Consider the following 23,858-nt stretch of genomic DNA (forward strand, 5'->3'; position numbering starts at 1 on the left):
GACACTCTTCTTCAGCGTCATCGCTACGCTCCCAGGGAGGGTGTTTTTTGTTTCATGGACTCTTGGCCTCTGTCCTCTTTCACAGCCTGCAATCATCACATTATATGTTTGAAAGTAAATCCTCAATTAAAAGCAGTCGTGGTTTTAATTATTATGCCCACACTGGTATACTTTACATTCTGAACATACTTCTTGTTTTGCTTCATCAAGCAGCTAATTGTTGGTTTTTTAGATGTTTCTCAGAAGCGTTAATGATCTTGCTCTGTCTGAACAATGAGCAGGTGTGTGTCATATCTTAATGACCTCCTGCATTGTGGCTAATTAGAGGTTGATTGGCGCCTTTGAGATTTCCCATAGCGTGTGTGTTTTGTGTGCTCCTTTTGTTCGCTCTGGACCGGCTTGTGGACCTGCCCTGGGCGTGCCAGGAAGCTCAAATGAGTGAATTCATATTTTAATTTATTTTATTCCTCATGATTGTCTGTGTTAGTGAGTGTGAGCGCAGGAGTCTGAGATTCTGTTGTTGTTGTCCATCTGCTCCCACATGTGGAGAAAAACTGCTTAGTGTTTCCAGAAAGTGTCGTTTTCCTCCGTCTCCATGGCGACAGAGTGAGACACTGTCGCCGGATGACCGGATACTGAAAAAATAAATAAATAACTCCCATGCAAAGCGACAGACTCATCAAAGCTGAGCTTCTTTCTCTTCTGGCTGCTGAAACAATCCCCACACTGGGTTCTAATAGTTCTTACACTGTGATTTAATGCGTTTTTTTAGATGATCATGAATGTTAATCATGTGGAATCCTGCCTAAATTCCTCAGCACCTCTAATAAAGGCCTGGCGTGTATCCATCCAGCGTCTGCTTCAGCCAAGTGAAGCACAGAAGCGTCGGAGAGATTATTTGAATGCTGGGAATGTTTCGGGTCCAACAGCCTCTCCCCAGTCCTGCAGATTATTAATGTCAGTGGGGTGTGGATAAAGAAAGGGATCAAGAAGAGACCATATGGTCGGCCTCACCAAAGGATTATGATTTGTTGTTGTTTGCAAAAAAAAAAAAAAAGGGGGGGGGGGGGGGGGGGGGGAAAGAGAGAGAAGAGAAGGAGAGGGAGGAAAAGTGACTTCAGTATTGTTAATACTGCCCGGCGAGGAGAAAGCAGCTTGGAAAAATGGCACGGATTAGTGTTCAGAGAGAGAGAGAGAGAGAGAGAGAGAGAGAGAGAGATGGTGCACTTGTGTGTTCAGTGAACTCAGCAGCAGGAGGCCTGTGTGTGTGTTCATGTGTGTGTGTTCATGTGTGTGCAGGAAGAGGGGGAGTCTTGTTCTGCAGTGTTTGCCCAGCGCTTATTCAAATACGAGCTTTGGAGCCTGGGTTCATGTCCGAGCAGGCGCGGCCCGCGGAGGGGGGCGTGGCCGGCTCGTCATTCAGACTAATGATCCGACGGGGGGATCGCGGCTCGCGGCGCGGGATTCTTCACCTCTAATTTCACACGTCCTCCCCTAATTCACCGTCCATGAACAACTCAAGCGGGCGGACCACTTAAGACGCGAGGCCTCGCCTCCCCGGCTCGGCGTGCGATTAGTCGGCCTGCGGAGCGGCGCTCACGCCCGTCACGTCGTACCAGGAAGCACTAACCGCCGCTCCTCTCAGCTCTCGGCCAATATTCGCCGTACAGTAATGGAAAAGCTGCAGCTGAGTGCAACAGTCATAAGAAAAGACGACACAGTCAATATGCAGATTCACCCAGATCCCCCCCTTTCACTCACACACACACTCACACACACACACGTTTCCCCCCACGTCCTCCTCATTTCCTGAATGGAATGTGCATGCATCTGTCGCGGTGTGTACATCATTAGTTACTGTTGCTCGCTGCATTTCAAGCCAGTTTTTCTCCAGGCAGAAGGGGAATTGGCATGTTTCTTAAAGATTTACTGCTCGTTTTTCTTTTTTTTTTTTTTCCCCCCCTCTCTCTCTTTCTGGAAAAAGCGTGACATGGAGCCGAGCGGCAGTGTGTGTCTCTGCGGCCAGTTGGCTGCTTCGAGTTTTTCCCTCTTGACTTGCTGGGCTCCTTCGCCTAATGACAGAGATACGTCTAGCTGCTCGCCGCCGCCGATATTTTCTGCTCGAGAAGCCGAAACGGCCTTCATTTCGTTTAAGGGATGGAGCCGCTGGGTCTTTTTTTTTCCTTCCAGCTAAAACAACATTTAAATACACGGGAGAAAACAGTCGCCGGCCGCTCAGCCGGAGCATGAACAGATCCGTAATGGCTTCGCAGTTTAAGAGACGAAGGCCTGAGCAGGAAGGCGCTGCTGAAAATCAGCCGGAGGAAACAGGAAGCTGGCGCAGTTAGCATGATGCTGAAATGCTGGCTGTGTGGAGTTTGCACCTTCTCTCTCTCTCTCTCTCTCTGCTCACGCTCAAATGACAGCGACTTCATTCTCGTCTTTCCGCTCCTCTCTCCAGCTTCACTCCCTCCTCCTGCAGCCACACCCCTCATCCTCTCATCCCTTCACCCCCTCATCCCCTCTCCTTCCCTCCTGCTGCGACACGAGTGCTTCAGCTGCCTCTCCTCTCACATCTCTGGAAAATCTGAATGTACCGTTTACCGCTGCTCTTCCTGCAGAGCGTGTTTTTCTCTGCTCATAAAGCCTCCCAGACAGTCCCTATAAATACTTAATGAGGTCAGTTTTGTGTTGTGCGTGTTTGGTTTCCTCCCGTATTTGCGAGGCTACGTGGGCGGAGCAGTAAACCAGAGGCTTTTACTTTATTTACCCGTCTTGTGTAACAGAACAACAGACTCATGGTGTCGGTGGAATCCAGCGTGTAGCTTCCTTAGTTTGCAGTAAGTTGAGGACTTATTGTTTTGTTGGAGCGACTCAGTACGCCACCTCATGGTTCAGAGTGGTATTTCAACAAAGAAGAATCTATCGGTTGTTGGGGATTTTTTCCTGTTTTTTTTAGATTCACGCTGTTCCACCGTATTTCCTTTCGTGTGTTTCATGCAGTTCTTCAGCGGAGTGTTTCCACTGCGGCTCGGCGTGAAGCCACGCCGCGGCGGCTTCAAGGTCTCCCTGTGTGCATTTATTGTGTATTTATAGGCGCCGAGCCCTGCGTTCTATCTGCTTATCGGCAGCCGCCGTGCACCCCACCCGCCAATTTCCCCGGCAGCCCCAGGACTTCCAGGACGCCGCAGCCGCGAGCTGCAGCCGCTCAGACCGTCATCTTGGTCCTCGGCGTCTCTCATCTGCTGGTTTTCACCAAAGTATCCACAAATCCCTTGATTCTTTTATTATTTTTTGGCCTTTTTGACTGATGTTTTTGCTCATTCTTCATGACCTCTCGGTTGCTCCTCCTCGCTCCCAGACGTCGGACCCCTCGCCGCCTCCCGTCTCATGTTTTTGTCGAGACTGCACTACTTTAGCCGTGAGGTGTGAACTGGGATCCACATGCTAGGCTCCCACCGTGTCTCTCTGTCACATCCGTGCACATTTTTACACAATCCCACCGTTTCTCATTCTGCAACAACACATCAATCACAGCTGGAGACGCGTAGAATCGCACAAGTTGGATCCTGTTTCGCCGACTTGCTCCTTCGTCCAACGGTATAATTAGACTAATTGTCTTCGGCTGTAAACTTCAATCCAGACATGAAAGAATTTCACTTCGCTAAACGCTCACGCAGTCTGCTCTCGGAGCGCCGGGACAACGCCACGGGTTTGATGCCGGGGCCCGGCGCAGTGGTGGTTGGTGGGTAATTTTAAGCTAGAATTGATTAAAGAAGCTCACAAGTGGAGGAACAGTTAAATGAAATTGTGCACAGCAGGCACAAGATTAAAAACAACCGAAGAAGAGAAAAAAAGCCGCTCCGGGTTGATTTCAGTGGAAACAGAGGGGCTGATGAAGGCGACTGGGCAGACAAAGCCATGACCCATGACCCTACTCTGCCTCTGATTGGCCAGTCTTCGCTGCATTCGCTAATTTGATTGGTTAATGTAAGTGTTTAAATCAGACCAAAATTTCATGACGATGAGGAAATGTTCTGGACGGATTTCCATGAACAGAGTAGCTTTTTCTCATACCATGGTGTTTCTGATCTGCTGGAACAGAAGGCAGAAAATCAAGAGTCTGCCTGAAACACCACTGTTTCCACGGAAACGACTGAAAACTATGTAGTTAGCGTGCGGGGCCACTAGTGGGCGCTGTTTGTACAGTAGAATCAACCACCTCGGATGCAGACTCGGCTGATTGAAAATTTAAAAATGTGATTTTCTTACACCGCTGCTCTGTCTCTTGCCCTGATTGTAGCCGCCTGTGAACCGGCTGTATAACGTGTTCAGCTCGGCGTCGACGCCGCAGCCCGGGAGGTGGATTTCAGGGCCCGCCACTCTGAAGAGCAGTAATACTGCGTTTAACACGGCGAGGGCTGAACTCCGCAGGTAATCCCCGGCATGTGCGCCACATCGGGGGGTGCGATCCCGGCGGATCAACTGCAGTCTCCTGCACCGCTTCCTTTTATTATCCAAAATATGCCTGCACATTAAAACCCGCTCAGCCGTCCGTCGGCCGGGATTAGAAGAAAGCCGTCTTTTGTCTCTAAATTTGCACTCCTCACAAATCACTGGTCTTACCGCCACCAACATCTGAGATTTTTTTTCCTCTTTCAAGTCTAAAGCCACAGGAAATGAGGAAAATCCATTAGCCGGGCGGTTTTTATTCGTCTTCTTCGCCTTCGCGCTCGGCCCGGTGGAAGCGGCCTCGTGCCCCGTGGGCCCGCATGGCGAGGGCAGAGGAAATGGCCGAGCATTAACGGCAGCTTTGATTACTCTCCTGTCACTAATGTATCCGACATGAAAGACAAGACGGGGAGAGGGATGACTTCAGCCCCCATCTCAGCCAATCTGATGGCATCTGCATGCCGCCCGGCCGCGGTCGGGGCGCCATTTGGCGCTCGCCCAGAGGACCGCGGCGAGCGCGGCCGCAGCATTAAGTCGCACCGCACACCACTCCGGATGACGATCAGAGAGATGCAGGAACCCGGAGGTCAGCCGAGCGCCGGCGCCTCGCACCACCTGCTGCGAGGCGGAGGTGTGGCGTCACTGCACTCCTCTGTCCTTGAAGACATTCGTACCGTTTCCTACACTAAAAGCTAAATAAGAGTCTGCGACTCCTTGGAATGTTTGGATAATGAAATCTCCCATTTGCCACGTGCGCGTCCCCCACGGTGTCGTGTGAAACGCGACCACGTGCGCGGAGCGCCGACACGCCGTCATCCATCCCCGCCGCATTGGGTTTTCGTGCGTCTGGAGCCATTTGTGCGTCAGCGTGAGTGATGGACGGACGGCCGGCCTGCATGCACAAACACCGAGGCGTGGATGAAATCCTGAAATAAGACACCGCGCCGCCGAGGGATTCAATTTAAAGCAAACGGCTACATCTGAATTCAAATGGATTCTCGGATCCATCTGGGAGAAAATGGCTTTTTTTTTTTTCTTCTTCAAATTGCGCTTGGCTTAATTTTTATGTGAAAATATACCAATCTTATCAGTGACAAATTATGCTGCTGCAGCTGAGAAGAGCTCGCTGTCCTCTCTAATTGAGACGGAGTAATTTGCCTTATTTGCTCAAATTATCGATGCTAGCAGGAAATCATCTCGGCGCACATGACTGATGAAAGCTGCAGAGCAAATCGCGAGGCTGCCTTCTCAACAGCAGCCAGCCAGCTCTTTGCACAGAGGACGATAGAATCAGCGGAGACGCCTCAGCCCGCTGTGAGGAGAATTTTGGGGCTAATTTTCGTGCGAGCAGTCATTTTGTGAGCTTCGCTATTTGCGATCTCTCATTTCGCTGCAGAAAGCCAGACACTAATAATGCATCTGGGATTCTTCAGACCCATAAACTTGTCTTAATTTGAATTTTTATGCACGCCTTGGATCAAAACATATTCTTTAAGCGCTGTAAAATCGGAAAATGTATTTTAAATGACCTTGTGCTCTTTATTGCAGAGTTAATAACATGAGACAGCACCCGTGTGCGTTCTGAGCTGTTGAAGCTCGTTGTGTTGCGCTGCCGGTCGGACGGACGGCCGGGTGTTTGGTCCTGGGTGGTGCAGCGGTGCTGATCGGCCATGACCGGCCCGCCGTGGGCTCCCCCCCCGCCCCCCTCCCCAGGCTCCACGCCGGCTTCACTTCCATTACAATTCAACATGCAGTGTGGACGTGTGGGATTGTGCATGTAAGAGAGCAGGCATTGAGTGTGTGTGTGTGTGTGTGTGTGTGTGTGTGTGTGTGTGTGTGCGTGTGCAGGACTTGAAATTCTACTTTTCCACCTGCTCAGTCAGCATCGAGCCTCTCCAGAAATAGCCCAGCCTGCAGTTCCCGGCTCTGGTTGGCTGTCCCTGCTGCACGGCGGCAGATGTGGATGTGGCTCCTCCAGGGAGGTGGGGGGGGGTGAAGGAGGGGGGGTTCGCTCGGTGCCTCAGGGCCCGGCCTGAATCGCCTCTCTTCCGCACAATGGTGGCAACATATGTCATAGAGACCGCCGCCTCCTTCAGAAGTGAATGGGCTCTCGGCGGAAACATGGCCGCCATTCTCTCGCGCTTTCACCGTCTCCTCGTAATTCTATTAGCGCGTCCTATTCAGGAGCGGCCCGATGCGCGGCGGCGGCGGGGCTCTCCGGGGAGTCTGCGTGGCGTTTGGCCTGACGCCGCTCCGTTAAGCCCCGGCCCCCCGGCCGGGAGCTCGGGAGAGGCCCGAGTCGCCGCCGGCTTTCATCTCCCCTCGCCGGCGCCACCGGCGGCGCCGCATAGCATCCTGCTCGTGTCGCTGCGATGTGCTTACTCTCACAGAAATGAGAGAAACCCGGAGACACGTATGCAAATGTGAGAGCACGTTCATACATCCCAGCACACACACACACACACACGCACTTAATCACAACTGACTCGTCTTTCCCGCCCCGGGGAAGATGTATGGCGTGCATGTGCGTGTGTGTGTGTGATAGAGACTCTCTCAAACTGTCCGTGCAGTGTGTGTTTGCACCATTAAGCTGTGTCAAACAGCGAGCCGTGATCTGGAGCGAGCCGTCTCTGGACGGAGACATCCGTCACGGCGGTGCAGCGGCTAGCGAGCTCGTTTCTCAGCAACGTGTTGAACAAAGATGGCCGGTATAAGAACAAGCTTTGAACTGGAAAAAAATCTGATTTCATTTTATTCAAAGCAGCGTTTGGAAACCTGCCAGTGTCTATTAGAACCAAACAGGCAGCTCGGTGTAATTCAGAAACCATGAAATCCAGACTCGTGTGCCGGGTGACCAGCTCTGCCCGTCCTGCAGCGCCGTCACTGATCAGAGCGCCAAACGTGAAGCGTCTCCCAGCTCAGGGCAGATTCGGGTCTGAACAGGAAGCAGGAATAATTGAGAGGAAGTCAAACTGCAACTATTAATAGACTTCTGTATCAGACACCTGCTCAGACCGGACTCGGGCCGCTGGCGGGAACACAGGCTAACACTTTAGCTTCACGTAGCATCATTAAAACATAGCCGTGTCTCCGACAGCGAGGGTTAAACCTGTCTTCTGGAGAACCTGGAGCGCCTCGGCCTCCTCCTGCGCCGGCCGGGCTGCAGGCGGATGAGTCCTGGCCGCCAAACGGAGGGAGGGAGGCGGGGAGACGGAGCGGCCGGGATCTGCGCTACGTGCCCGGAGTGCTAAGAGCGAAGCGCTGCGGAGAGCCGGGACGCTGATAATTAGCAGTAATTGTTGTTGGTTCGGGTTTCATTTCAGGCGCTTCTCGGTTTATTTCAGAGCGCTCCTCTGAAAAATTGTCGGCGGCGTTAACGGCACAAAGAAATGTTCAGAGTTCTTTGTGCCCGCAGTCAACACAATACCACAGCAATTTGTTTATTTAGAATAAATACTGAAGATAACAAAACAGCTCAATGGCAGTTTAGAGATTAAAAAATGCATCTATCGTGAGAAAAGCTTGATTATTGACCCAGAGATCAATTTCCTCTGTTTATGATTTCACTTCTTTCAGCAATGAGATTCACTTCTTTCTTCTTTTTGTAACCTTTGACCTCCGGGTGTCGCCCTGCGTCTCGCTCCAGCCGGGCGGCGGTCCGTTCTCCCCCCCCCCGCCCAGGTGCATGGATGAACTGCTCAATTCCTATTAGGCTGTTGTGATTGCATCGCTGTCACTGAGGCCTGTTCACTGGCACACAGCCACACAGCCACACACACACACACACACACACACACACACACACACACACACACACACACTGGAGCGCAGTGATTGTTGACGCAAGGAGAATTCAGAGAGGCTCCATCAATCTTGTCGTCAGAAATCAGGACGCTTGTTAGTCTGTGTCTGTGTTTCGGTGTGTGTGTGTGTGTGTGTGTGTGTGTGTGTGCGAGTCACCTTTGGGTCTGAGCGAGGTTTTACTGGAGCGTGGGTCGATGGATCAATGCTGAGTGGAAGGCACACACACTCGGCGGAGCCAGAAAGGCCACGGCAATCAGTCCCGGCCCGGCCGGTCCCCTAATCATCCGCCGCATTCAGGCTATTTTTACTAACCGCCACTTGAAGCACTTCCAATGAAGTCAAATATGCCGCAATTACAGATGTGGGTAATTAAATGTGATTCACTATTGATCTCACACTTGGGCTGGTATTTTCTGTGTGTGTGTGTTTTTTTTTTTGGCCGCTAAACGTCCAAATGCAGTAAAAGCTGTTCAGCCTGGAAGTCCGTGTGGCAGAAGAAATCTCACCGCTTTACTTTAACCGAAGTGGGCAGAGCCAAAACCCACTGATTGCTAGCTGGCAGACCTGAAATAAATAGCCCCGGTCGCAGGAGGGAGAATCAGGAGCGGCTTTCTCTCCTCCAACAAATCAGAGAGTTTCTTCCCGGATCAACCAGAAGCCCCAGAGTGCCTCCTCCTTTAGCGTGGGTAATTGTCATCGTTGCGGCTGGAATTGCAGGATAATTCCATTCAGCAGATTTTGGTCGGTGGTTGACGCTGCGACTGCCACATCAAGTTAATACAGTTTAATTTCAGTTTGATTACAATCTCATGTGTGAGCCGCTCAGCCGCGCCGCCGCCGCCGTTCTCCGGACGCCGATATCCGTCTGTCTGTCTCGCACGTCAATCAGTTCCCCCCACCCCCTTTTTTTTAATTAGTGCTAATTAGCTGAAAGCGTTCCAGCGCAGTAAGCAAAGACGTGAAGGCAGTAAGCTTTTCTCTGAGGACCGAGGCTGCCGCCCGACGCCGCCCTCCAGAGTTCAGCCGTTAAAACACTTCAGAAAGTCAATTATGTGTCGAATCGAAGCCTTTTTCACCATTTTAGTCTTTTCGAAATTACAAAAGTCAGTCATCATAGTTGATTTAATTAAAGTGAAGCGTGTTGATTGGAGATCAGAAGGCGGCCGAGGCTTTGCCTGATCCCGGTTCGACAGAAAGCCTCCATGTGCCGCCTGGGTCTGTATCAGTTGACCTCTAAACAGGAAGCCCTATTCTTCAACCTTGCAGCGGCGTAGCGTCGGGATATGAAACTCCAGAGGTGCCTTGCTCGCCGTGCGCTGGCAGTCAGTCCGTTTGCGTCCCGTAATGGGATTACGTGGTCAGTACGCGGCCCGGCGTTCAACTCCACGCCGCTCGTTTGAACGCTGAATGAACGCTGCAGATTAAGGATCGCGCTTTCATACGGCACGGAGGGAAAATTCATCATCTCTCCTTCCCACTTACACACACACACACACACACACACACACACACACACACACTCACGTGTAATCCACCTCTGCTTTAGAAATGCAGATTAGCGAGCGGTTCACTTCTCTTCTGCGGCTCTTATATGAATTCAATAAAGCGTGTTTACATTCGTGCGAAGCGATTGGCTTCAAATCCTGCGCACGCCGCCGTCACGTGGTCCTGTTTGGATTCTACCGCTTCTTCCCGTCCTTAGCTGCATCCGTCCATCCATCCATCCATCCATCCTTCCATCCATCCATCCAGGAGGAGAGCCGACTTCAGATCCACATCCAGACGCAGCAGCTGGGAGGAGAGTTGATTTTCTGAAGAAAGACTCGGAGAGAGTGAAGGAAGATAAGAGGTGCTGCTGTGTGAGGAGCTGTTGTGCTGGTGGGGGGGATGTTGGGGGGGGGGGGGGCATCCCGCTCCGATAAGGATGAGCAGCCTGTCGTCCCTGGCAGCGCTATATCTGTCTCAGATTACGTTGAGATGATGGCTTCATCTTTATTGCCTGGTTTATCTGGGCAGAATATTGTAACGACTGAAGAAGTCCTCAGGTCACGTCTCTCAGCAGCAGTCTGGTTGAACCTGCCTCCTCCGATACCCCCCCCCCCCCCCCCCGGCTCTTCATGGTGTCTTGCCACACACTAAAACTCTAATAGCTGTGTTTTGCTCAGTGATTTTCATTTAGGACCATTCTTTGCCGGTTCTTTGAAGCTTTGAAGTGGCTCGGGACAGAAAGGGGAAAAAAGCCACGGTCCGCCGCGCTCCGAAGGCGGCGGCCGTTTATTCAGGACGGCCGCGTTCCGCACGGCGCCGGCCCCAAGGACGCGGAAGCTACGCTTCAAACGGGGTGCAGAATGGGAAAGAAGACAGAAAATCATGTGTATTCAGTTCATTGTTACAGTGTGTGTTGTCTATTTGTGCCTTGTGCTGCCACCTGGGGAGCCTCACACACCACCGACCCCACACACACACACACACACACCTGGATGACGGTGTGGAGGTCACTGACAGCCTGCGGTGTTTGCGGCCTGCTAGTAAAAAATCCTTGAGTGAGTTCTTTACTGCCTGACTCGCTGCGCCGGACGGCCGGGCTTCGTTTCCTCAGAAGTTTCTGTTTCTGAAAACTCGCCGGGTTCTTCGTTTTTCTGTCAAACCCGCGCTGGTGACAGGATACAGGAACATGCCGACGCTTCTGGAAAACTCAAGCTCGTGAGGAAACTGGAACGTGTGAACATTCCTGTGACGACTTCTGGACTGTGTGAGACTGTGTGTGACTTTCAAGTGAAAACTAAACTTCCGTTTCCATGAGAACGGCGCTCGGAGCGTCTGAAACGCCTCTGTGGAGCGACGCAGCACAACGCCGAGACCCTGAGATCCTCACGATGAGCATTAGCATCCAGGCCTCGCTGTCTGGGTGATCTGCTGAAAACATGCAGAACGCAGCAGATTCTTTTAACATTTAGCTGCATTTTCCACCAGGTTTCAATAAAACAGGCTTCATGTTGATATCTGAGTCATTTTCAGTCCTGATTTATAGGTTTTTGTGAAAATATGGCTGTTTTTATCACGCGAACTCTGCTCCAACTCTGTGCTGTACCGGTCTGCTCTACAGTTTGTGAGACTTCGTGAATGTGTGACGGCTGTAGACGTTGTCAGTTCTGGAATGTCAAGAATTTGTCTTTTTTTATTTATTTTTTTTTAACAAAAACCCCTCTGGAAAGAAATTCACTGAATTTCACTGTCGAAGGTCGACTGTTTCCTGGAAGATGTTCACCTGTAGAGGAGAAAAATGCGAAGTGTCTTCTTCAAAACTCAGAGATGAACAGTAGTTTGATACCAACGCCAGCGTCACACCGCTCAGGATTCTCTCCTTCCTTTCTTCCCTTCTTCCTTTCGTCGTTTCCGCTAAATGTCATCTCCGTTACTCACGCAGAATAACCTGTCATGTGAGCGGCGAGCGGCCGTGAGATTACCGGTAAACAGGAACGCGTAGCGCCGGACGCCGGTACGCCTGGCTTTTTTTTTTTTTTTTTTTTATTCTCAATTCATCAAATGGCGTGGCAGGGAAAGGTCAGCTTTCGAGATGAAACGCGGCGCCGCCTCCTCTCGTCTCCGCTCTCCCCGTCGCGGTGTTATTTTATTTGTTTCTGTCTTCGGCGTTATGAAATGCAGGCGTGTGAGATCTCGCCTCTTCATTCGGCATCAACCCGCTGTGGATTTGTGAATATTTCAGCGGTTCAGCTCGGCCCTGCTGCGGCGTCGGGGCCGTCCGCCGCGCGCTGCGCGCCGCGCTGTGTACTCAAACATTTATAGACTTTATTATGTGGTCGTGCATTTATGTATGCTTCCTCCGCCTCCATAATGGCGCCCTTGATCCCGACATGCCCGGATTTTTGGGGAGAACACAGGTGCTGCTGTCCGAAGCCCTGAACGCCGCCGCCGTTACGTAACGGCGGCGTGTTTGTTAGTTCAGAGAGCAGAGGCCCGGTTAGGCCTCCGCATTGTCCCCCGTTAATCTGCCCAGTTCAGCCCAGCGCCGCTTGTTTTTCCTCCTTCCTGCGTTTTACTCATCCTCTCCAGTCAGGAGGGGGTGGAGGAGGAGGGGGGGGGGGCACGCTCTAAATAACTTTATTGACATTTGAATCGGTTGTGGATCATGGTAATTATCCAGCCTTCCTGCTTCCTGGCTGGCATTCAGCGGGAGGAGAGCGGTAGCAGCGGCGGCGGCGTTTGGAGTGGGGCCACAGGCGGAGAGCCTGGTATCGAATGCAGGCACACGCTTCCTCTCACACGCCGCTCGCTCGCATTATCGTCCGCTCGCCCGCAGTGGCACAGGGCATGTGCAGCTAGCGTGCCGCCCGGACGTGTCAGAGGTCCTGAATGAAGCGTCTTCTCCGGCTCTCGGCCTGTCGTGTAGTACGACCCTGCCAAGGACTCTTTTTTTCCTCCATGAATCACCGCATGAGAATGTTTGCTCATTCTTATCCTCCCAGAAATCTCCCCTGACTGCGCTCCTGCACCGTCGGCACGCTCATGAAATACCGGCGAGTGAAGACTCCCCCGGCGCTGGACGGGGCCTGAAGATTCAACTCCCTGCTTTTAAAACGGGAGAATCACCAGGAAACGGCTCTCTCCCTGTTTCCATCATGTTCCATCGCAGCGTTTTAAGAGAAATTCTGTGTGTCTTGACACGTTCTTGCCAGATATTGAGGTAAAGACTGAGCCGGGGGAGGACCTGTCGTCCGGTGTTTGTCTTCACTGGAAGGTTTTGGCAGATGGCAGGTAGAGGACGGGGTCTGGAGGCCGACCTGACCCCCCTGTGACCCCGGGCTGGAAGTGGCCCGACACACCCACCGTCAACCTGCTCAGGCTTCAGCGGCGCTGATCACTGACTGGATTGGAAGGTTTTCTGTCGGATACAGTTTAGTTCTGTCTTTCGTTCAGTCCTCTTGTGTTTCTTGTTGAACTTCTTCAGCTCAGCACAGATCCAGGTCTGTTTCCTGACATGAGACCAATCCGCCCCGTCCCTGGACTCCACTCTTTGATTCTTCCTCTTTCTGATATTCAGCCTCCAAACCCACGCCGCTGATGTACTCATCACAGCAGACTTCCTCGCCGTTTGGCAGGAAATGAATCCAACACCTGACCGTGCACCGCTGTCGCTGCTGATTAAAGCGTTGTCGCGGCGTCTCGCTGTAAATACGTTCTGCTCTCTGCTCTCGCCGCCAGGATCGTGTCTATATGTGGCGCTAGCGCTGCGTCCCTGAAGCGAGGCTGGGCAGGAGAAGAGAGCGATACGATCAGGCGGCGGCGGCGGCGGCGGCCTGGGTGACCGCTCCGCAGCGCGGCGGCTGAGATGGAGAAACGTTAGAAGCTATCTGAAACTTTTCTGCTGACTGCGGCCAAACCGGGCCGCCCATCTGCGCACGAGGCCGCCTCTCAACCTCCGGCTTTTTGGACGGAGACAGATTGGAGAGCGGCGGAACGCGAGCGATAAAGAGAGGAGGAAGCGGAGGGATTCTTGGTGGATGAGTGTGTTTCTGGGCTCCGTGTCGGGTTAGTTAATGACTGGCGCATATGTCAGCCACGCAGCTGTGCAGCTCCAATCAGCCAGCCAGCGGAGGGAGGGAGTGGCGGACGGATGGAACGGCCGGGGGAGAGAGAGGGAGGCAGATCGACGGCGTTAAGCCGCCGATGCACAGAGACGAACGAGGAACAGCGGCGGAAACAGACGTGCGCGAGGCAGCGGAGGGGAGATGGAGGATTTCTGAGAGAAATAAACACAGAGGCGCTTCCAGAGGGAATCGCCGGAGACGGAGAGAGAGAGAGAGAGAAGTTGCCAAGATAGTTTCCATTCTTCTTATCCTCCCTGAACGAGCGGAGGCAGAAATGGCAGAGGCTGCGGTCCAAATCATTACGCTCAGCCGCCTTCCTGGAAACTATTTACTGTTGTCAATAAAAGAAAGCAGAGCGCCGGCGCTTTGTACGAAAAAGGAAGGATAAGTAAAATATGCAGCCTCTTTGTAGGAAGAGTGCAGCGTGGCGATGGACGGCCGTCCTGCTCTATTCTGCAGGTTTATTAGCATATTTCCTCCAGCCGGGACCTTTTCAGGAGCCTTTTCACCTCCGCAGCCTTTGACTTTGGCTTTTCTCCGCCGGTCCGCCCCGCTCGGCCCGGCTGCTCCATCAGCTCTGGGTTTAAGCCTTTAAGAGGCTCTGCCCCCCCGGCCAGAGCTTTAAGGCAGAATGTGTGAGGGAAGCAGTTTTTTTTTTGGTTGGGGGGGGAGCTGGACAGAAATAGGTGCAGGCCGAGGACAGGAGGAAGTCTCTGACCTTCATCGGTCTCCTCCTCCTCGCCCTGCCGCCGCCGCTGTGACTTGTGGGATTTGCATCCAGATTACATGTTGAGGTTGACGCTGATGCCGGAGCGCCGTGCACGGCATTCACATCCGCCGTGCACGGCGTCCACATCCGCCGCCCCCGGGGCTGACCGGCCTCTCCTCTTGTGCCCCTGCAGGCAGACCCGGGAGCAGGAAACCCCGCCAGACTTCTTCTACTTCTCCGACTTCGAGAGACACAACGCCGAGATCGCCGCCTTTCATCTGGACAGGTAGGTGAACGCTGCTGACCAATCACAGCTCAGAGGTGTGTTCACCGGCACCGTCCCGGCGGATCGGCGGCCCCGCTGTCCCCCCAGGTCCGTCCAGCCCGGCTCGGGGGAGCTGAGACCTTGAACAGAGAAACGCTGACGGCAGCCCAACTTCACTTCCACAACTTTTAATTCTTGCAGGAGAAAAAGGTTCAAACAGAGGCGCCGCGAGCCGGAAGAGCCCCGGTTTAACACCAGCAGCTGACGTGGACCTGAAGACCGATGAGGAAAAGCCCCGATGATTTCAATTCGTTCTCACAAACCTGAAGCAGATCTAGGAAACAAGAAATAAAGGAATTAGAAATAACTTCTCAGACCAACAAAAGCAGCAGGCGGCGAGACCCAGAAGCCAGAGGAAACATTAACAGATCTGTTCTATGAAGAGACGTGGTTTCTCTCCTCGGGCCCGGCAGTAACATCCACAAACATTTCCAACTCAAACAGCCTGAAACTGCTGGTTGTCTTGAATCCGCTCCAGCCTCTCTGAAGCTTTTTCTGGTGCTCGGAGTCAAACGTCCTGCAGGTTTTTGTCCCTTCTTTTATTGCTAATTTGCTGGTCTTTATATCGGCTCATTAACCACCTGGGCTCAGCACCACATCCTCCAGAGATCACAGGAACGGACTCTTTTTTTTAAATAACACTTTAGATTTTAGTGTTTGCGATGAGGGTTTTTAAATCATCTTTTCTGGAAATTAAAGATTTCCTCACATGAGCATCATCTGCTCACGTTCAAAAGAAAGGAGGCTGTAGTTCACACACGGTGCGGGTCCTGGACGTCCCCCCGTCCCCCGGATACCCGGTGCGATCCCGGCCCCCGTGCAGCCGAGGCCGTGAGTCATGGCGAATGAATGCCGCCCTCCTGCAGCTCCGCCGGCCTCGGACTGAACGCTGACTGCAGCCTCGCTCCGCCGAGCGCCACGCTGCCTGACTCCGCCGCGCTTTACGGCCCCAGCTGCCTGCTGGGGGGGCTTTAATGAAAAGAGAAATCCTCACGAGGCCCTCTGATCGACGCGAGAGAGAGAGAGGGAGGGCGAGAGAGCAGCGGCGTTGCCGTTAAAGCGCAGCTGACGTCACTGTGGCTGGTCGGCATTATGAAGGGGTTGTGCTGTGGTGTTGACACTGGTGTTTCTCTGTGCCGACACAGGATGATACAGAGGTCACACACACAGAAACACACACGCACACACACACACACACACACACACACACACACACAATGGGGCCACACAGGGCAGTGATGTTGAATCCGCTTTTCCTTCAGGCACAATGACACAGTTCATCAGCGGCTGCATTAGCAGCGCCGGTCTCCACCAGTCTGCTGCACATCTGGTCCTCCTCTACACACACACACACACACACACACACACCAAAATACACTCACACACTTCTGCATGTGTGTGGGTTAAAGGGAAGCGGAGGAAACCAAAGGCATGAAAGGCCCTGTGCCCGTTCTAAATATAAGTCAGGGAGGGTTTGCCAAAAGCAGCGCTTTATTTTATTTTTTTTTTTCCCCCTTATTTTGTCTGTTCTAAATTAGAGCCCGTCCACAGAGCTGCTGCCGCCACCGCCGCCGCCGCCGCCGCTGCTGGTGCAGAGGCTGAGGCTACACTGCCTCCCAGGAGGCCTTCACACACACACACACACACACACACACACACACACACACACACACGCACACACACACACACACACGCACACACACACACACACACAGGCAGAGAGCGTCTCCTCCTGCACTGCTTTAAGCATAATTAATTATGAGATGGGGTTTAACAGGAAGTGCACTGCATTAGGCAGACGGCTGATATAAAACAGACCAGGAGAGTCCGGTCTGACCTGAGACCGGCTCCAGACTCACGGGATCCTGCGTCCTTCAGCTGGGAACACGTGGAACGGCGAGAGAGTGGAATCCATTTCTGAAGAGGCCGGTGTCGCTGGGTGGTGCTGATGGAGCAGCTGCGTCCTGCCGTGCCATCTCTCTCTGAAAAAAGAAAAAGGCCTGCCATATTAAACCTCTCCCTCTCCATCTTGGATGCATACCTATGAAATCCAACCCTCGCCTCCAGTCAAGCGATCTAAAAGACACAGAACCCGACGTTCTCGGAGTGAGCACCGCAGGCCCGTATCTTCAAATATGTGCTTCTCTCTCAACGCCGCATGGAAGTTAAAAATGTGTTTGATGTAGAATCACAGCCACATAAAAACCACAGGGAGGTTTACCGCCATGTGGCGGAGCAGCTCGCTGGTGCCACACTGCCCCCCTCTGGCCCTGGCTGTGAATTACACCTGCTGGTGGTTCTGCTGTGGCGTCCAGTCTGCCCGCTCCACCGGGCTGACGGAGTGAAGGATTGTGGGTTGGTTAAGTCAAGCAACCCACACACACACACACACACACAGCAGCTCTTAAAGTGGAGTTTTACAATTCTCGAAGACAAGTCCTGGCTAATTGGAAGCATCAGAGGACTTTATTGGGCTGTTTTTACTGGTGGCGTTTGTAATTCAGCTTCCTGTTTACATGACGCCGTAAAAACTGAACGAACACAGCTGTGCCGCTTTGAAGGAACTGACTCCTCAACCACCCACTCCTGCAGGGATTCACAGAATACGCCTTCTTTTAATTGTTTATCTCACGTTTAAGCTGATTTGCTGACGTTTATTCACAGTAAATTTATTCAGGGACATCCTGAAAAGGTGCAAGTCTCGTTCGGTGCTGAGGCTTTATTAAATTCTGATCCTCTGAGGAGGTGGAATTATTGACATAAATTGCAGAAATTGGATTAAAGTGCCTTTAATGGCTTCTATGAGCTGTAGCAGCGCTGGCGAGGGGCCTGGATCAGCAGGCAGCTGTTTCATCATGCAGCTGGTTCACAGGTTAGACTGTCAGTAGGACTGCGATGTGAATCTCTCCTCTTCACCTCGTGTGTCCGCTGCCAGTGCGTCTGCTGTGACTTTAATCCGGTTTGTGTGATTTGCTCTCGTCCCTCAGGATCCTGGACTTCCGCCGCGTCCCCCCGGTGGCCGGCAGGCTGGTCAACATGACCAAGGAGATCCGAGACATGACGCGAGACAAGAAGCTGTGGAGGACCTTCTTCATCTCACCAGGTGAACAGTGAGACAGGCTCTGAGCGGAGGTGAGAGTGAAGAACCGGAGCGCGGCGTCTCCGGTGAACCTGTGCGCGGCGGCGCTCATGCTGTGGCCTACATCAGAGGGATCATCATTTGCATGGGATCAGTACTATCAGGGGACTTTGACTTGTGTCTGAGCACGACGGTTAATTAGCGATGAAACTTTCTCCTACATTTTACACGTGGAAAATTCTCCCGGGATTTAAATAACTGACAATCTCAGCAATTAATGCAGGTCAGCGAACGTCCCCCGGCGGTTCTACCCACAGCGTCAAGGGGAATGAATGACGGGACCACAGAAAGAAGAGATGTCAATGGAGCGTTTTCCTCTGAATAGAAAGAAAATTAAAAAAAGGTTCAACGTCTTTTATCTCTTCCAGCCAATAACGTGTGTTTCTACGGAGAGTGTTCGTACTACTGCTCCACCGAGCACGCTCTCTGCGGCAAGCCGGACCAGATCGAAGGGTCCCTGGCCGCCTTCCTCCCAGACCTGGCCCTGGCCAAGCGCAAGACCTGGAGGAACCCCTGGAGACGCTCCTACCACAAACGCAAGAAGGCAGAGTAAGAGATCGACCCGGCACTGCGCCGGCCCTCGTTAGAGATCCACTGCTGTTAGACTCCACTCCTCACGCCCCCTGCCAGATTCAGCAGAGGTTATTTTTCATGTGTGAGTGTGTGAAATATTCAGAGAACACGCCGTGTGTTTACATGGGACTTTTTATTCCTCTATAAATCCGAATAAAGCCTAGTTCTGCTCTAAAATCACCGTGTAAACGCCTGAAAACTTTATTCAGAATTAAGTTTCAATCCCAATACACCGGGAGGTTTATTCTCTTTTGGATTAGAATTATATGCGACTTCATCCTGGTCGTTCTGCGCATGCTCCGTCGTGATGACGCAATATTCCAAGATCGCGGTCCAGGGTTCGACTCGTGTGGAGACAGTTTATTGAACGGCAGTTTCAGAAGAATTGGATATAATGACACGAGCGGGTGGATGGGTGCATAACAACGCGGACATTTTCAAAGCTGCTGCGTCCAAGTTAATCGAGAAAGAAAGACGAGAAAAACGCTGTTTACTTCCGGGAGACGTCAGTACGTCACGGCCATCCCGTCCAATCAGAAGGCTGCACAGACCCCGGCATGAGAGAGGAGTTCATTCTTCATTTTCCCACGTAAACACGATACTCATGAATATAATTCTGAATTACTTAATATAATAAACCAATTCCGCCTGGAAACACCCTGGAATCAGACTCACGGTTAATCAGAGAGCCGCTGCTGCTGCTGGGACATTAAGAGATGGTGAGAAGAGCATCAGAAGAGGAGAGCCTCAGATTTTGAGAAAGGGAGTTTTGTATTTATTACTGCAGTAATATTTCTTGATCTTAAATCACATGAAATGTTTTCTCTGTTGTGAGTTTTCCTAGAATAATTGTACAATAAAAAGTTGTTTTATGAGTAACCTTATTGTCTTCAACATATTTTTACTTTCAAAAAATGATATTTGGAAAATAGGGGCCGTCTTATAATCAGAGTCGTCTTATATATCCGAGTTTCAGCGGAGTAAAAAGTGGCTCTGACGAGGCCTCCTCAGAACACGCTGTTTCTGAGCCTGCTTTCCAGTATGCACTTGAACGTGTCTGGCCACGCCCACTCTCACACACACACACACACACACATGGTGGGGGCACAGTCAGGGGGAGGAGTTAAATCCATTTATTTCAGGATAAGCGGACCAAACTCAAACTCAGCTGTTTCAGCTTCAGTTTGAGGAGATGGAGGAAACACAGTTTTCAAATCTGAACGTCGTAATGAGGCTACAGCAACACACACTACTATAGGAAGCTCTTCTCAAGGTGAAAAAAGCAGAATATGTCCCCTTTCCCTTTAAAGACAGCAAAGCAGAGCAAACGGAGCCTCAGCAGGCTGCAGCTCGTACACAGATGCATTCATAAACAGCACCGTTATGAATCACGCCGTGTGTGATAAATGGATCTATTAGCGTGTCCTCCCTGCAGGTAGCAGCGTATCCTCATTAAGGCTGTGTTATTTTCCTAATGTGTTCGGGTATTAGATGAGCTGACACATGTCAAGGTCGCAAAAAAAATCCTTCATTTAACCTCAAAGCGAACTTCCTGTTTGGCCTGGGATCCATGTGAAGTGGTGTAGGAGTCTGCTGCGCTCATTGTCTTGAGAAATAACTGTAAACATGAGTCTTTAATTGAGGTTGTGATGCTCCTCAGGTGGGAGGTGGATCCAGATTACTGCGAGGAGGTCAAACAGACTCCGCCCTACGACAGCGGCACGCGGCTGCTGGACATCATGGACATGACCATCTTCGACTTCCTCATGGGTCAGTTGCTCAAACACCGCGTTGCCCTTTCTGTGTGGAGTTTGCACGTTCTCCCTGTGCATGTGCGGCTTTTTACTGACGTACTGAGAGCCTGTGTTCTCATCTGAGCACGATGGATCCAGCGTCCTCCTGTCGGGAGCGTTCTGTTTCATTCCGTGTGTTTGCCCTGCAGGAAACATGGATCGGCACCACTATGAGACATTCGAAAAGTTTGGCAACGAAACCTTCGTCATCCACCTGGACAATGGCCGAGGGTACGTCTGAGGGAGACCGGACGTCCTGCTGACGCGCCAGAGTGAATTTAACAAATCTGTTTTCTGCGTTTCTGACTTTAGGTTTGGAAAACACTCCCATGATGAGCTGTCCATCCTGGTGCCGCTGATCCAGTGCTGCAGGTACGACCTCCTCTGGAGGACAGTGAGCAAGACTGGCGGCTGGAGACATGGGGCAGACTTCACTGAGAGCCCTGGTGCTCCGTCTCCCCGCTGCTCTGGTCCTGCAGGGTGAAGAAGTCGACCCACTTGCGTCTGCAGCTGCTGGCGAAGGAGGAGTACAAGCTGTCCACGATGATGGCCGAGTCCCTGGTGAGGGACCGCCTGGCCCCCATCCTCATCCAGCCGCACCTGGACGCTTTGGACCGCCGGCTGCGACAGGTCGGTGAAGACGGACTCTACGTCCAGAACATCAAAACCAGTTCAGCTGCTCCTCGTTGACCTGTGTGGTTTATCGGTCCTGGTCCGTCCGTCTCTGCCTCCAGGTGCTGAAGGTGGTGTCCGACTGCGTCGAGAAGGAGGGCTACAGCTACGTGGTGGAGGACGACCTGGAGGACCACCGGGGGACAGACCCCGCCCACAGCGGCCCCCGGCGGAGGTAGCTGCCTGGGATCGGACTGACGGTCCTGACGCTGGACTCAGCTGATCCGGTCCGCCTGTTCAAACTGATCTGGTTCCACAGATGAGCTCCGTCTGTGCTGGATCTCTCAGAGGGCTTGATTTTCCTGCCGGACTCGCCGGGAAGCCCGCCTGCCCGGGTTTGGAGGGGCTGCGTGGGAGCAGACGCCCGCTGGGTGGGACGGGACTTCCTCCTCTGGAGCCGATCTCAGAGAGCTGTGGACAGAACCGCACACCGCCTGGCCTCCTTAAGACCCCCGACCCCCCGACTGTAGCGTAGGATCATCCCCCCGACACCCGGCGAGCCGAACGCGGGACGCGGGAGACGCCTTCTCTCCGTCTGTTCAGGAGCCTGGTTTTGAATTCAGTGAATTCTGAGGGACTCTTAGAGGACCCCCGCCCCCCTTCGCAGGCTGGATTATGTGTTTCTACTTGTAGTTGGCAGGTGTTTGGGTCCCACTTCTTGTTGTCTTCACTGTCAAGCTGTTCTTCTGATTTGCTGCCAAAGCATTTTCTTGCAGGGTGTCTTTTTCTCTTCACGTTGTCCTTCCAGAGGGAAATATTTGATTGGAGTGCAGGTTTACTCCGGGAATTGTCCATGAATTTTGCCCATTTAAATGTTACATGTCCTTGAGAGAGAGTATTTATTTTAAAAGAGAGGAATCATATTTATTATTTGAAGTGGGTACTGATCAGTGTCACAACATTATTTTATTGTTAAAGTGAAGAATTGATTTTTACGCGAGGGTGTAATTCCCCGTTTGTCCACCAGAGGGCGACGCGAGCACATGGTATTTCTGCCCATTCCACATCAGAACCTGCTTTAAACATTGGTTTACAGCCTCCACTACTCTCCACGTGCGTTTACAGCTCCTCCTCTGTTCTCTACTACTGTTCCAGCTGCTCTCAGCGGATATGAAGTCAGACTTTATCGTACCAAAAGCCAAATGTGACAGGAATAGTTTTATATTATTGTTTCTTTGTAATATATTTGATGTCCAGGTGTTGCTGTTGTGGAGAGGTTATTTTTCAGGATGTATATTTCATTCATTGCCAACAGCCGATAGCTTAGCTGTTGGTGTCGAGGATTCAGTCGCTGGCTGGAAGTTAATATATTCAGTAGGAAAATCTAGTGCCTGTGCAATGATAGAAATACTTGAATGTCTGGTTCTCATAGCAGAAGGGATCAAACTCCTCCCGGGTACGGCTCGGAGGTCTTCATACGTGTACGTGCCGACTCCCATCTCCCATCTCATTTCCGAGGGTTTTTCTTACAGTCTCATGTTTCCACGGTGGTGTGTGAGGAAGTGTGTGTGAGTGTGTGTGGGTGTGGGTGTGTGGGTGAATCCATGGAGAGCCGTTCTTCAGCCGAACATGCTTCTTTTTCTTACTTCCACTCATCGTTTCTGTGGATTTTAATTTGACTTTCTTTGCATCATGGTTAAAGTGCAATAAAACACAATGAGCATCATGTGGTGGCGTGTTGATTCCTGTGACCTTTGACATTTAAACCATCATGTAAGGGGACGTATAGACCAAAACACGACAGGTCAATTCAGGTCTTTAAGACATTATATTGCTTTGTTCACATCTACTGGAGGCCTTTCTGTGTGGAGACTGCATGTTCTTCCTGTTTGCGAGTGGATTCAGCCGTGATCGCACATCGTCTGCCTCATCTGAGGTTGGATAAAGACGGAACGACACATAAACTGATCAATATTTCATCAGATCATTATTATCAGAATAAAGATTCATTTAAGTTCAAGTCATGAAAAAAATCATAACAAACATGGAAAATTCTTCCCAAGAGCAAACATACAGACAGTAATTGAATAGATCATTTTTTAAGCTGTATAATTTTTTGCAATGATATTTTTGTGTTAATCGCTGAACTTCCTGCAGCTTCAGAATTAAAGGTGCTGTAGGCAGGATTTTGCTAGTCAATGCTTATTTTTCTGTTTTCTTTGGATTAAATGTCAGAGTATCCATTGATAATCCTTTAGGAGTGTAGCATAATTGCACTACCGCGAGGGCACAGCGTTTCCATCTGTCTCTGTTCTGAGCTGAAAAGGAATTTCCACAGCTCCAGGTATCTTTGACCAATCAGAAGAGCCCCTGAGGCTCTAACCGTGATTGGTCGAGGGACGTTCGTCGCACGTTCTTCTGGGAGGGGCTTAACTTGCGTAAGGGCGTGATGTCAGAGAAAACAGGACGGGAGTGGTTCTGCTGGGTTTCAAATCGCCATCTTAGATGGGTCAATTCGCCATCTTGCTTAGGTAAACCTAAGCAAGATGGCGGAGATGTGGAATCCTGCCTACAGCACCTTCAACAGCTGTTCCTGTCCGCTGCTTCGATCGTTCCACTGAATCACCCTCTGGAAACAATGAGACAGCTTAATAGAAATCATAGAAATACATTTTCAAATGTAGGAAGTAAAAAGAAATCATCAGAAAATCAGGCTGGTTTTGTAAACTGCTTCATGGTTTCAGATCCCAGGTCTCCAGGTGAACGCTGGCCTGTTCTCCGTGTAATCTGTGATATCCTGCGTAACGCAGCGGGGTTTACCAGTGAGTGGTGTCGATGAGGA

The 23,858-nt window shown here is 51.5% G+C and overlaps 1 protein-coding gene across 1 annotated transcript in view; it reads left to right on the forward strand.

The window, feature by feature from the left end:
- fam20cb (FAM20C golgi associated secretory pathway kinase b) overlaps window positions 1-21,926 on the forward strand; it is a 44,314-nt gene extending 22,388 nt beyond the window's left edge. The window contains exons 4-12 of the mRNA XM_030098221.1: window positions 14,768-14,860; window positions 17,887-18,002; window positions 18,407-18,587; window positions 20,272-20,381; window positions 20,554-20,635; window positions 20,717-20,776; window positions 20,884-21,034; window positions 21,139-21,251; window positions 21,336-21,926. Of these exons, the coding sequence (XP_029954081.1) occupies window positions 14,768-14,860; window positions 17,887-18,002; window positions 18,407-18,587; window positions 20,272-20,381; window positions 20,554-20,635; window positions 20,717-20,776; window positions 20,884-21,034; window positions 21,139-21,251; window positions 21,336-21,339 (910 nt within the window). The 3' untranslated portion in view covers window positions 21,340-21,926. The remainder of the gene's footprint in view (window positions 1-14,767; window positions 14,861-17,886; window positions 18,003-18,406; window positions 18,588-20,271; window positions 20,382-20,553; window positions 20,636-20,716; window positions 20,777-20,883; window positions 21,035-21,138; window positions 21,252-21,335) is intronic.
- The last annotated feature ends 1,932 nt before the right edge of the window (window positions 21,927-23,858 follow it).

The sequence above is a fragment of the Salarias fasciatus genome, chromosome 8, assembly GCF_902148845.1.
Source record: "Salarias fasciatus chromosome 8, fSalaFa1.1, whole genome shotgun sequence".
Taxonomy (NCBI): Eukaryota; Metazoa; Chordata; class Actinopteri; order Blenniiformes; family Blenniidae; genus Salarias; species Salarias fasciatus.